Source organism: Amia ocellicauda, chromosome 4 (assembly GCF_036373705.1).
Source record: "Amia ocellicauda isolate fAmiCal2 chromosome 4, fAmiCal2.hap1, whole genome shotgun sequence".
NCBI classification, from domain to species: Eukaryota; Metazoa; Chordata; class Actinopteri; order Amiiformes; family Amiidae; genus Amia; species Amia ocellicauda.
Window position 1 is genome coordinate 49120457 of NC_089853.1, and position 12731 is coordinate 49133187.

Consider the following 12731-nt stretch of genomic DNA (forward strand, 5'->3'; position numbering starts at 1 on the left):
CAAGAGACAAATAAAAACCCTAATATACAGCATGAAAAAGATGTTTGTAGTCTGACCTTGGGATAAATGTATTACTATGTTTAATCTTCCAAGCTTCAAATAATGTAGCACAAAATAAAATTCAGTTCTTTACTGCCAAGCTTGCATCTCAAAGGCGGTTCTCTTCCTCACTCTTGCCTCCCTTCTCTCCCCCAGTAAGCACTTTTCAGAGACATTTCGGAGCAGCTATAGACTCATTCCAGGATGCGGTCAAATGCCTGTCTGAGTTCGTCTGTAATGCAGCCTTCCCTGACACCAGTATGGAAGCAATACGACTCATCCGGCACTGTGCAAAATATGTCTCGGAAAGGCCTCAGGTGAGGGGCGTTTAAAGGTGTACACCATCAATCTTTCTTTCCTCCCTATAGCACAATTATTTTTTTATTAGAAGTAAGTTACAATGTAAAAATGACTTTTTCTAATGCTGTGTTGCTTTTATTTATTTTTATTTTTTCCTTTCAAAAGTTTTAGGTGCTTCTTTTTTCTCATCATATTTAATATGCATCTTTTTCAATCAAATTTGTTGTTATATTGTCACTGATTGATTTTAAAATATTCTGGTGGGCAACCTTATGTATATAGCCTTATAATCTGCCATCTCATCTCACTGCCGTACACCACACAAACTAGAAGGAATTAGTATTATCCCAGTCTTTCCACCAATTTCAACCAGATCACAACATGGTATGAATCTTCCACTGGAAGACAACTGCTCTGCCTGGCATTTAAATATGCTTGAAGTGAATGAGAATTACAACAAACCTTTATCTGTCATGTATAGCTAAGCAAAATCATTATTATCAGGTTAGATCAAAAATCACTGGTTTAATAAGGTACTCGTAAAGAAATAAAGAATGATTAAAATATAGAGCTGCAGATTTACTTAGGTCAGAAGTACAATTTCTGACCAGAGAGCTTAGGTTAGTGTTACACACAGCATAATGTAAAAGTTTATTTAATGTTAATTATATATAAACGTGGGTTTCTGGTTAAACAGTCAAGTGAATTTGAGCAGACTTGTACAGATTCAAAGGGGATTCCTTAATTGTCCTCTATTCATATGTTCATATAATTAACAGAATTCTCTTAGCAGCCTTTAGACTAACAATAATGCACCAAAGCACCACAGAGGTTTCTGGTGTTCATTTCATCTGTGCTCTGCTTATTAACTACATTCATTACTGGATCTGTTGACCAGGTTTTTAACAATTGAAATGTTAAGGATATTGAGAGATCCTGTAGGACAAAGGATCTGCAGCATTTGACTAACAGTGTCTTCATTTAATTAGCCGTATTAGTTAAATGTGTAACGTTGTATTGCTGTATTGCTCCCCCTCTCAAGGCCTTGCGTGAGTACACCAGTGATGATATGAATGTAGCTCCTGGAGACCGGGTCTGGGTTCGAGGATGGTTCCCTATTCTTTTTGAGCTGTCCTGTATTATAAACCGTTGCAAGCTAGATGTCCGAACACGGTAAGAGCCACAACTAACTGAAACTGAAATCATTCAATATGCACATAGTTGTTATGCATACAAAACAGTTTCAAATATTAATTTATCCATTTCTGCCTTTGTACTAGCTTTGTTTTAAATTATTCAGTTCCTTTGATCTTGTGTATATGTAACTATATTGTTTAAAAGGTGATATGAGATGATGATGATTATTATTATTATTAGGCTTCCATGCACGAAGTGCTGGAAACCTATTGTTTCTGTTAGGATTTTTATTATTATTATTATTATTAGGCTTCCATGCACGAAGTGCTAGAGACAACAAGCAGATTTGCCAATCAAGTAGAACAAGCAATAAAAAAAACAATACGAGGTTTGAAAAACATGCACCTAATGGAGATCCACCCACAGCCATGGTACAGTGCTACTGAGGCTGTCACCCATCGTTTTGAGTTTGCACTGATTTAAAAAACAAAAAACAAAACAAAATGAATCACTAACAAAGGACACCTAAAAGAAACAAAAGCAGAATGCACGGTTCAACATTTAACTGTTTATTTGAAGGTGCAAATCAAGTCGTGTTTGTTGTTTATCTGTGCTTTCTCACTTTCTAGGAGCATTCTAGCTACATCAGTAGTGTTCTACTCCTCTGTGATAGCTTGCCATATATTTTCTGTCTAATTATTTGCTTTGTTGTAAACTTCATTCTTCATGGTTAGACAAGCAGGTGATAAGCTTTTCCATCAATCCACATGTATCCCTACTGTTTTCCATTGGTCAGTGTCATTTTTAACACGTGAAATCTGACTGAATCAAACACTTATAACTTTGTTGTTCAAAAAATAAATGTACAAACAGAAAATGCCAAGAATCTTGTTTGGTTTTTCCACAGGGGCCTCACTGTGATGTTTGAGATTATGAAGAGCTACGGACACACCTTTGAGAAACACTGGTGGCACGATCTGTTCCGGATTGTCTTTAGGATTTTTGACAACATGAAACTGCCTGAGCAGCAAACTGAGGTGTGTCTTTATTTTCTGCAAAACACATGTGGTGATAAACATAAAAAAAGCTTTACATTCCACAGTTGTTTTTATTTTTCAGGGAATTAAAAGGTTTTCAAATATTTGCATCAAAACGGATTTGTACGTTCTTCAAAAATATGTCCACCGATTTTACTTTCAAGAACTGCAGTTTCCTTTGTGCAACTCATATAAACAATGAAAATAAATATTTTAAAAAGTGTTTTTCAACAGGTTTGACCAGAAAATGTCCATGATAATTATCTGGTGTTGCTGATGAGAATTAATGAATACATATTTTATCTAACTTGATTAAAATGAATGAGATGAAAATTACTTTTTCCTTTTCTATATTAGGTACAGCATACATCCACAGTTTTATTTAAAGGAGCTGATCATATCCTTTAGTGTATTATTTGAAACACATTTGTTAATGCGTTTTGATCTACATTTTAAATTGCTACTTTTCAGAAAACTGAATGGATGACTACAACATGCAATCATGCCCTTTATGCCATCTGTGATGTGTTCACTCAGTTCTATGAACCTCTAAGTGATGTCCTGCTCCAAGATATTTTTGCACAGTTAGAATGGTGTGTCAAACAAGGTCAGTTCACTTTTCATAGTGTTTTAATAAATTGAGGAATTCCACTGCAATCCTAATGCCTGGACATTTTAAAAATAATTAGTTTTAAAATAAAATAATACATCTTAAACCTAAGGGACTTTATTGGCAGATAACGAGCAGCTGGCCCGATCAGGTACGAACTGCCTGGAGAACCTGGTCATTCTGAACGGAGAGAAGTTCAGCCCTGAAGTTTGGGAACAGACCTGCCACTGTATGTTGGAGATCTTCCAAAGCACCAGTCCCCATGGGTGAGTAAACACAGCCTTCTGATGATTTGAGTGTGCTATTCCAGTCTAATTGAATATGTGGTTGCTAATGGGTGTATTAAGAAATTGATCCCAGGTTCATCTGTGGCTTTATATTTGTGTTTCAAGCTTATTGTGTTCATATGTAATATTTTCAAATATCAGTTGATATTTATGATGAATGTGTTATGATATGCCACAGTAAAACATACATTCATATCAGATTATATTTGTGTAAATTTCATAATACATTTTACTTAATACAAAACTTTAAAATAATCCAACTAAATGTTTTTTTTTCCCTTAAGGAACACTGATTTTAAATATTTAATATGTGTCAGACCTTACAAATATATTCTGAGATCAACATTTTTTTTATTTTTTTTTTTAATGTTGAATCTGATCCTTTCCCAGCTTGTTAACATGGAGGCCAGCCAGCCAAGAGGAGGATGTTGGAGATAAGCATGTGGTGAGCACTGCAGCTTGAAGCTCTGACTGCCTTCTCATATCTGTCTTACATCCTAGTTGTCTAGCAAGAGCATTGGCTTATACAGACAGTCTTAATACCAGTACTGTCTGTGTATATGACATGCCAGTTGTATTCTTATAATGTTAACGAGAATGTTGTTTTGTTATGTGTATTGTAGACTGTAAAGCAAATACACACATTGTTTACATTTACTTTTAAGAATAAAATGTTAATGTTCTGTATTTTACCATGCCTAATTTTGATTCATAGTGCTATGGATCTCCTGCAGTATGAATCAACATGAATTAAGAACTGGGAAAAGTGAATTAGGTAGTTAAGAGAACCTGAAGACATTGCATGCTCTCAATGACTAGGATTGTGGACTTCTCAAGCCTCAGTTGTTTTTGTTTGTATTATCTGTCCATCTATCTATCTATCTGTCATTCCTCCTCCATTAATTTGCCATAGGCTTAAGTATGACATGTATGATTTAAGGATATAATTTGCCAACATTGTACATAAAAAAAAACAAATGTATGTTTACTTCTTTAAGTGGTTTATGTAGATGATATTTTACAGGATGTGGAAATGGACTCTCAGTCTCAGAGCAGCTATGAAAGAAATCTTTCTGAAAGAGGTCAAAGTCAGATCTCCAATGCCAGCGATGAAACCTGGAAAGGAAAATCCTATGCAAGTAAGCTTTCAATGGTTTCCTTTCCAGGATGGTTGCAGTAGTGAACAAAGTGATAATCTGTGTTCTAACTGCATTTTTGAATGTCATGATGATTAATCTACAACAAATGAGATTTAGTTTTTGTCAGAATTTACACGTGTGTTTTACCATTTGTCGAGTCAGTGTGCTCGAGTCACAGATGAGATGCCACTCTGACTCTCGGGTGTTACATGGTTTTGGTTTATTGTACTCGGACGAGCTACTGTTTACCCGTCATCATGCAAATTAAGCGGAAAAGAGTGAGATAATATGCAAACTAGCTCTGCGTACAGCTCTCGTGCTGTTTTTGCAGGAAAATTCCAGATAGGGTGGTTTACATGAGCGAGAACAACACTCGAGACACTGGCATCACGGAATGCATGGCTATCATGTGACAACAAATTAATAATTTCACAAGTTAATAAAAATTCCCTGTAAACTCCAACTTTAAAAACTAAACATGCACATCAAAAGAGTAGGTGGAGGATGAATAACCAGGAAGAATACACTGTACCTTGCAAAGTTCATGCAGAAGTTCAGCCAGTTCTGGACTGAAATACATTTTTAGTGCAAGTATGCAAAATTATTTAATCAATCGTATAGTTAAACGGTTATATTTATATGAAAGTGTGTGTGTGCATGTGTGTGTGTAAATATGCATTCATTAACTCTCATTTTAATAATTTGATTTTGATTGGTTTCAAACAATCTTGATATTTTGCATACAATTTCCATTTGATAATGACTGAATGTAATCAAAGAAAAATGTTTGATTTGGAAATAACTGAGGTTTGTATTTGTTAGAAATTACGGACCAGAGGTTGTTTGCAGGCCTGCTTATCAAATGTGTGGTTCAGCTGGAGCTAATTCAGACCATCGACAACATTGTGTTTTACCCGGCCACAAGCAAGAGAGAGGATGCTGAAAACATGGCGGCTGCTCAAGTAAGAGACAAACGTTGAGTCTTGAGATTCTGTGATACATGTAGTATAATTACATTTAGGCTATACATAAAGCATGTTTCAATCATCTAGTTTTTGTTTACTAGGGTCAAAGGATAAATGTCTATATTCAGAAACATTCACTATCTCTTTTTTTTTTTTTTTTTTTTTTCTTTTCCCCCTCTCCTCTTCGTCTGCCACTAAACCTGAAACCACACTGGCAAACCTTTTTTGCATATGGACTACAGTGTGAATAATTGTTTCTGTAGGGACATTATAGCTTGAGGAACTTGGTGTTTGGAATTATACTTTCATCTGTAGTTTTGTCCAAATATAATCTAGTCATCATAATTGCTGACACCCATAGCCTCATAATATTAGAGATTTGTTACAGCTGTGTGGGTGTATTTCAGCGGGATATTTTGGATGCCAATATTCCTTTGGATGCAGAGGACCAGGGGATGTACAGATACATGTCATCCCAGCATCTCTTCAAGCTGCTGGACTGTCTGCTGGAGTCCCACTGTTTCGCCAAGGCCTTCAACTCTAACAATGAACAGAGAACCGCCCTCTGGAGAGCAGGTTTGAATCCCTTACACCATCTCTCTTCAGACAAATATTGCATTTTGAACCCTGTGCAGTTCCTGTTGTTATTTTAGTTTTTGTTTTACTTGTATGTTGCTTTTCTTTTTTTCTACAAATATATTTAATTAGGGTTGTAAAATATGCAGTTGTTCACCAAATATACTCCGTAGAACAACAAGCCGTTCCATGATCTTCTAGCTCAATCAATATTATATTTTTGTCCTTTTTACTTCCCATTTTGCTTCTGGAAACTTACCAGCCCACCAACAGATTACTCTACTCTATTGAAATGGAACACTGTTTTATGTTCAGGTGTCTTTTTGTTTTATCAGGATTCAAAGGGAAGTCAAAGCCAAACCTATTGAAGCAGGAGACGAGCAGCTTGGCCTGCTGTCTGCGGATTCTGTTTAGAATGTACGTGGATGAGAAGCTGAATGATTCCTGGATCGACATACAAACGCGGCTCCTTCAGTGAGTAGATGACATTACAGAAGCAGAAGCATTAGGTACATTAGGTGGCATGTACATGTAGAAGAGTTTCACTGAATTTTCCTTTCCCTCAGGGTGTGCAGTGAGGCGCTGGCTTACTTCATTACTCTGACGTCTGAGAGCCACCGAGAAGCCTGGACCAACCTGCTCCTCCTCCTGCTCACCAAGACGCTGAAACTCACAGATGACAAGGTAGCCAGGGTTGTACTGCATTGTAGATTTATCACAGTGCTCTACCACATCAGTACTCAATTTTGACACTGATTTGGAGTGCGCTCTGTGTCTTCTAACATGGAAGCATCTTCGGCATGTTGTAGCTCTGTGTGTAGTAAACTCTACTGGGGGAAAACAGGAGACACTTCTTCACACAGAGAGTTGTCACAATCTGGAACAAACTCCCCAGCGATGTGGTTGAAGCTGAAAACTTGTGAACATTTTAAAATAGTCTGGATAGGATCCTTGGATCACATAGTTATTAATGGACACCAAACGAGCACGATGGGTCGAATGGCCTCCTTTTGTTTGGAAACTTTATGTTCTTACTGTGCCTGCTTCCCCTGCATGCCTTGTGCCACTTTGGTGCATTTGTGCAGACTGTCACTGGTCCATTCGGCTCCACTACACAGTACCTCGGTGGCGTCACTGTCCCGGTGTCCTCTGGCCATTTGCTCGCACTGCATTTACGCATTCATTTACTCATTTTAACCAATCGGAGACAATTTAAAAATCACAATCTACAGCTAATGATGCTGTTTTTTAGGCCTTGCTTCCCTTCGATTAGATGCAATAATCTGTATAGGATTAAATGAAAAGCAGGGCCCAGTGACACCAAAAATGACAAACTGCAGTATAACTTACAAATGTGATGTTTAATCCCGATATCTATATTGAATGAGTCTTGAAACATAAGGGTTTGTTTTAATGGAGTTATGTATAAATGGGGATTTAACAAGATATTGCTCCCTTGAATCCCTCTATGCTTTTTTGTGAATTAAGGTTGAATTCATAAACCTCTCAGATAGATCAAATTAAATCACATACACAGTACTCTGTGTTTCAAATGCAACATTAAAGAGCTGGAATTGCTCCATGGTGTTACTCATGATTTTGTGATGTAAAACTTCGTGCAACACATTTTCAAAAGCTTATTCCAAATTATTTCCAAGTTGACTAAAACACTACTTCATTCATTCAATTTAAATGATTCCGAGTCTTTATAAATTGTTTATTTAAGGGTGACCTTTAAAACCTGCTGCATGGGCTTTCCAGGACCAGGGTTGGAGACCCCTGTATTAAATAATACAATATTCCATAAGAATTTCCTAACTATATTTCTTCTGATTTTTGCTTTTCCACACACTAGTTCAAGGACCATGCTTCCTGTTACTACCCGTATCTGTGTGAGATCATGCAGTTTGACCTGATTCCAGAGCTGCGAGCCATCTTGAGGCACTTCTTCCTGCGCATTGGCGCCGTCTTCAAGATCTCTGCGACCGAGGGCCAGCTGCGCCTCAGTGGGACCTAAGCAGCAATGAGGTGTGCAGGGCAGAAATGTGCCCCCATGCAAGGCTGTGGACTGGAGAAGCCCACGTCTCTCAGTTGCCTCAGTTCAAAGGGGTGAGGTGTCCTACAGCTCCTTATGTGAAGACCCAAGACATGACCTTCTCCCCTCACCAAAGCCCTAGGAAAGTTGTGACTGAGCTTAATCTGCTCCCAATGCTCACATCAAGTAATTGAAAAGTATAATTTATTAACATGGTTACAACCCATTTGACAGCATAGTTTGTTATTTTTTTGTTTTTGTTTTTTAGGATATATATATATATATATATATATATATATATATATATATATATATATATATATATATATATATATATATATATGAAAAAAAAAAAGAGAATATCGAGAATGTTATGTGCCCTCTTTATGAATACTGTACATCTGTTTCATGCCTGGAAGTAATGCATAGTGAGCAGAGACCTATTTAAAATCAATGCCTATAGTTTCAAACAATACTCATACCATGCAGTAACCCAGACCTTTGTGTATCTCCTTACTGTGGTTTCATCTCTGAAACGCTGCTGTTCGAGGAGTCTCCCAGTCTTGCTGTAAAAATGAATGTGTTGTATATTAGATTCCTCATGATTTCCAAATAAAGCTAATCTTGTCCCTGTGACAGAGTGGGCTGCAGCATCCATTCTCCTGGACTGTCTTTTAAACCTGAAACCAGACATTCTGACAATCCCCATCCAAAGAAAACTCATGTTAAATTGGGCTTCGTAAGCCTGGATTTCCTCAAGTATTGTTGTATTGTAAGTGAATTTAATACAAGTTTATTGGGCAATCGTGCGTTCAGTGGCTGCCACGGGGGGGGGGGCTCTGGTAGCATAATGATAAATGATAAACACCTGATATTTTATTTAGCCTCTGTTTCTCTCTTTTTTTTTTAATATAAAAAACACAATTATCCATTTTCATACTTTTAAATGTGGTTTTCAGAATTTGTTTAGAAATTCTGCTATCTCTTTCAAAAAGCCTCCGATGGTAGAGTTTTCTGCCATTGTACAGAGAGAACAGACTTCCACACATTGACATAATGCATTTGTTGGAGATGTCATTGAAGCTAAGTATGTGTAGGTTATTTCTACAGTTCACTACTGTACATATTATTATTCAAGTATTCAAATATGAATAGGGAATTGTACACAAACAAAAACAACTTTTGTGAAGCTGCGAGAGGCTGAAAGTTTGTCTAGTCTTCGTTCCTGCACAGAAGGGCTTTAAGCAAACACTGTTGTCATTGTGAGATCCTGTGTGGAAGCGGCTCTTTGCACTTCCCGTGAGTGTGTATATAATACTGAATCTGAATTAAAGATTAAGTCTTTTTTAGAAAGTTGTATTTTTATGATAAAATAATGCAATGGAAAGGGAGTTAAATTTTACCATTCTTCTGTTATGCAGTCATGTGTGTGTGTGTATTGAAAAGTGTCTCCAACTCACATCCACTTAATAGGTAGCAGTTTTGAAATGGTATCGCTTGTGTTTTCACTTTATTTGAACTCATCATCGCTATTAAGGATTTAAAGGAGTGAAGTTGCCACAATGCTCTCTACTACCTATTACATGGATTTCAGCATGTGGGTTGGAGACACTTTTCAATGCTGTTATTCCTTTGTGGTACACATTGCTGTGGACAACTTTTTTCGTGCGCAAACGCTTCCTATATACATATATAATATACATACACAATATAAATCATAATTAAAAAAGTTAGTGTTATGTTTTTGTTGTTCTTTGTGTAGTTCATTGGAGGGATGTTCATCTTGGCCTTGTAATACATTTTTAGAAGTTTGCTTTGAAATATAGTTTTTGTTTTGGTTTGGTTTTGGTTAATTAACGAAAAATCACAGCCATACCCTCTAATATAAGCAGTCGTTTTGGCAGGTGCTTACCTACTCTTGTTTTTTCAGGAGGGTAATGGATTTGTCATTGGGATTTAAAATTAATTGGATGAAAACAACTTCTACATCAGAAGTTAATTTTGTATGGACACTTGCTGTTTGTGCTATTATATTGTCCAATTGCTTTTTCCTAGTATTTTTATAAATCTTGATCTAAATTGTGCAATTCAACTGCTGGGGAATCCTTACCTAAAAAAAGTCGTCTTCACACATTTGTGTAACAATAGTAAGTACATTGCAAAGGCATAAGTAAAGAAACCCTTTGTTTGTTTTTTCATGTAGGTGAGGCATGTGGCTTTTTAATGTATGTCTGTGTTGTGTTGTGTTGTGTGTGTGTGTGTGTGTGTGTGGCGGGGGGGGGGGGGGTTAAATGAGCAAGACTTCTATTCCAAATGTCTTTTGTTACAGGGAAACTAAATAGACTAATCAAACAAAACCGTACTAGTGACTGCATATAATACCAGTTGTACTCCTGGGTTTTAATTTTAGACTTTAAGGTGCAGCTTAAGTTTCACATTTACCTCACCTAATAATGCAGTTTTCATACCGCTGTTTGGATTATTGTATGATGTACTATTCCCTATATTGTACTGTACAGCATTTAATTCTTCCTGAAGTTTTGGTTTGTTATGGAATTCAACCACTATAACATTTGTATCTTTGCAAAATAGACCAGAATCCCTGATCCGCAATATTGTAGTCCATTTTAATGTTTGACTGGGGAAAAGATTGGTCAGATTTCACATTCTGAGAAGATAAAAAACACAAAACACACTTCCAAGAAATGTACAGTACTTCAGATTTCAGGTTAGGTAGTTTGCATACATTTGTAAATGTATGTTTGTTTTTGTTTTGCAGAGCACAATACATAGAATATCTTTGTGTTTACAAATGTACAAACTATTACAACCCCTTAGTCCTGGCAAATGTTCAGTAATAATATCAATTGCTCTACAGTTTAGCAGGCTAGTGATTTCTCACTTCACTTTCCAGTTGTGCAGTGGGCTCCTGAAATAGTTGTTGCTGAGCACCAGCATGTCAGTGATGTGTGATTGCGAGTTCCTCCCACCTGTAACATACTCGGCACTATTATAAATGTGACCTGTCAGTGTATAGAAGGAGAAAACAAATCACCAGTGGTTAGCTGATTAAGCTATTACGTCTGCCACCATTGTATGTATGGTTATGAAGCCCTGCATATTTCTGAATCAAGGGTAAGAGGTTTTTCTCTGCAATGGGACAGTTACGAGAATTATGGTATCTGTGAATGAATGCCAAGTTCTTTGTGTACCAGAAATACCAAATCTCCCTCTCAACTCTGTCCTTTTTCCATTATGGTGTCCCCAAATGCATAACTGTGATTGTGCTAGAATGTTTTAATCAACTGTAAAAGTGATTAAAATCCCAGAGTTAAGTACATTTTGGAACGGTTAAAAACTGCTGTTCCCAGTCTAAACAAAACAAAAAAGTGCACGCTCCAATCTTTGCTTTAAACTCTAGTTCTGCTAAGACTCTATAACAGTGATGTTATACTTCCTTCAGCAAATCAACTGCAAAAGAGACCTATCGGGACAGGGTGCATTTTAGGCCCCAATGCTGCATATCGGCATCATCAATAAATATAAACTCCAGCTATTGTAGCAGCTTAAAGCATGACATTAAATAGAGTTTCACAAATGTCTGTGTATTGTTCACAGCAGAGTCTGCTTCCCTGTACTTTGCTTTTTGCTCTAAAGTTTGAAATTGTATTATAAAGAAATGCATTTTTAGAAACTTTTTTTCTGGATTCTCAGTTCTTCAGACATGATTGCATGTCAGGGATTAAATGATTAAAGAGTTTAACATCAAAAACTGTAAAATCTGTTTTATGGTTAGCATAACTGATAACCAGAGAAATGGGGTTTGGGTGAAAGTTGTTGGCAATGAATTAATAAAAGAATGGGAATGGCAGTGTATTTGAGCTTTAATTTTATTTAATTTTATTATTAGAACATAATGATTTGTTTATTATTTTATTACATAATATAACAAACTTTGTGTGTGTGTGTGCAAAAAGCTGCACAGTTTAATGGTTTTTAATAAAATGGTATTCAAATCTATTGGGATGAAGCCCCATGTTTGTCAAGGATGTGTATATTGTGTGAGATAAGCATGGATTACAGTTCTGGTCATCGTTTTAACGGTAAACCCCGAGATACATTACTTCAAATCAAATCATATCTATACATGCGTTTAATTTGTTTATTTATTATAATTATACTTTTTTGGCCTTGAAAATAAAAACTCCCACAGTCCCTTCAACTCATGCTCCTTGGCAAACCTGTATTTGTTTGCAAAGTACTGTTTAGAACTCTGTAAAGGTAATTGAATAGAATGGAATGGAATGTGACTCTGCTTTAACACAAGTTAGTATTCAGAAAGCTGGGGTGAAACGGGATGCTGCATAATTCTTTGAAAACATTTGTGCAAATGTCTGCCCTTAATTAATCTGCATATCAGTATGTAAACTTTAGTAATCAAAATGTAGTTTTGTAAATGATGAAGTATGTAAACTATGAATTGCATTTAAAATTAATTTCTAAGAGCATTCCTTGCAACAGTGGATGTCTACATTTTTGAGAATCAAAAAAAAAAAAAAATATATATATATATATATATATATATATATATATATATATATATATA

General features: G+C 36.2%; 1 protein-coding gene across 1 annotated transcript in view; it reads left to right on the forward strand.

Annotated features, from left to right (window-relative positions):
• The window catches only part of arfgef2 (ADP-ribosylation factor guanine nucleotide-exchange factor 2 (brefeldin A-inhibited)), a 74665-nt gene extending 66275 nt beyond the window's left edge, over positions 1-8390 (forward strand). Inside the window, exons 28-39 of the mRNA XM_066702668.1 lie at positions 196-356; positions 1382-1512; positions 2384-2513; positions 2985-3120; positions 3251-3389; positions 3801-3855; positions 4435-4549; positions 5372-5511; positions 5922-6090; positions 6426-6564; positions 6657-6774; positions 7946-8390. Of these exons, the coding sequence (XP_066558765.1) occupies positions 196-356; positions 1382-1512; positions 2384-2513; positions 2985-3120; positions 3251-3389; positions 3801-3855; positions 4435-4549; positions 5372-5511; positions 5922-6090; positions 6426-6564; positions 6657-6774; positions 7946-8107 (1595 nt within the window). The 3' untranslated portion in view covers positions 8108-8390. The remainder of the gene's footprint in view (positions 1-195; positions 357-1381; positions 1513-2383; positions 2514-2984; positions 3121-3250; positions 3390-3800; positions 3856-4434; positions 4550-5371; positions 5512-5921; positions 6091-6425; positions 6565-6656; positions 6775-7945) is intronic.
• Positions 8391-12731: the final 4341 nt, after the last annotated feature.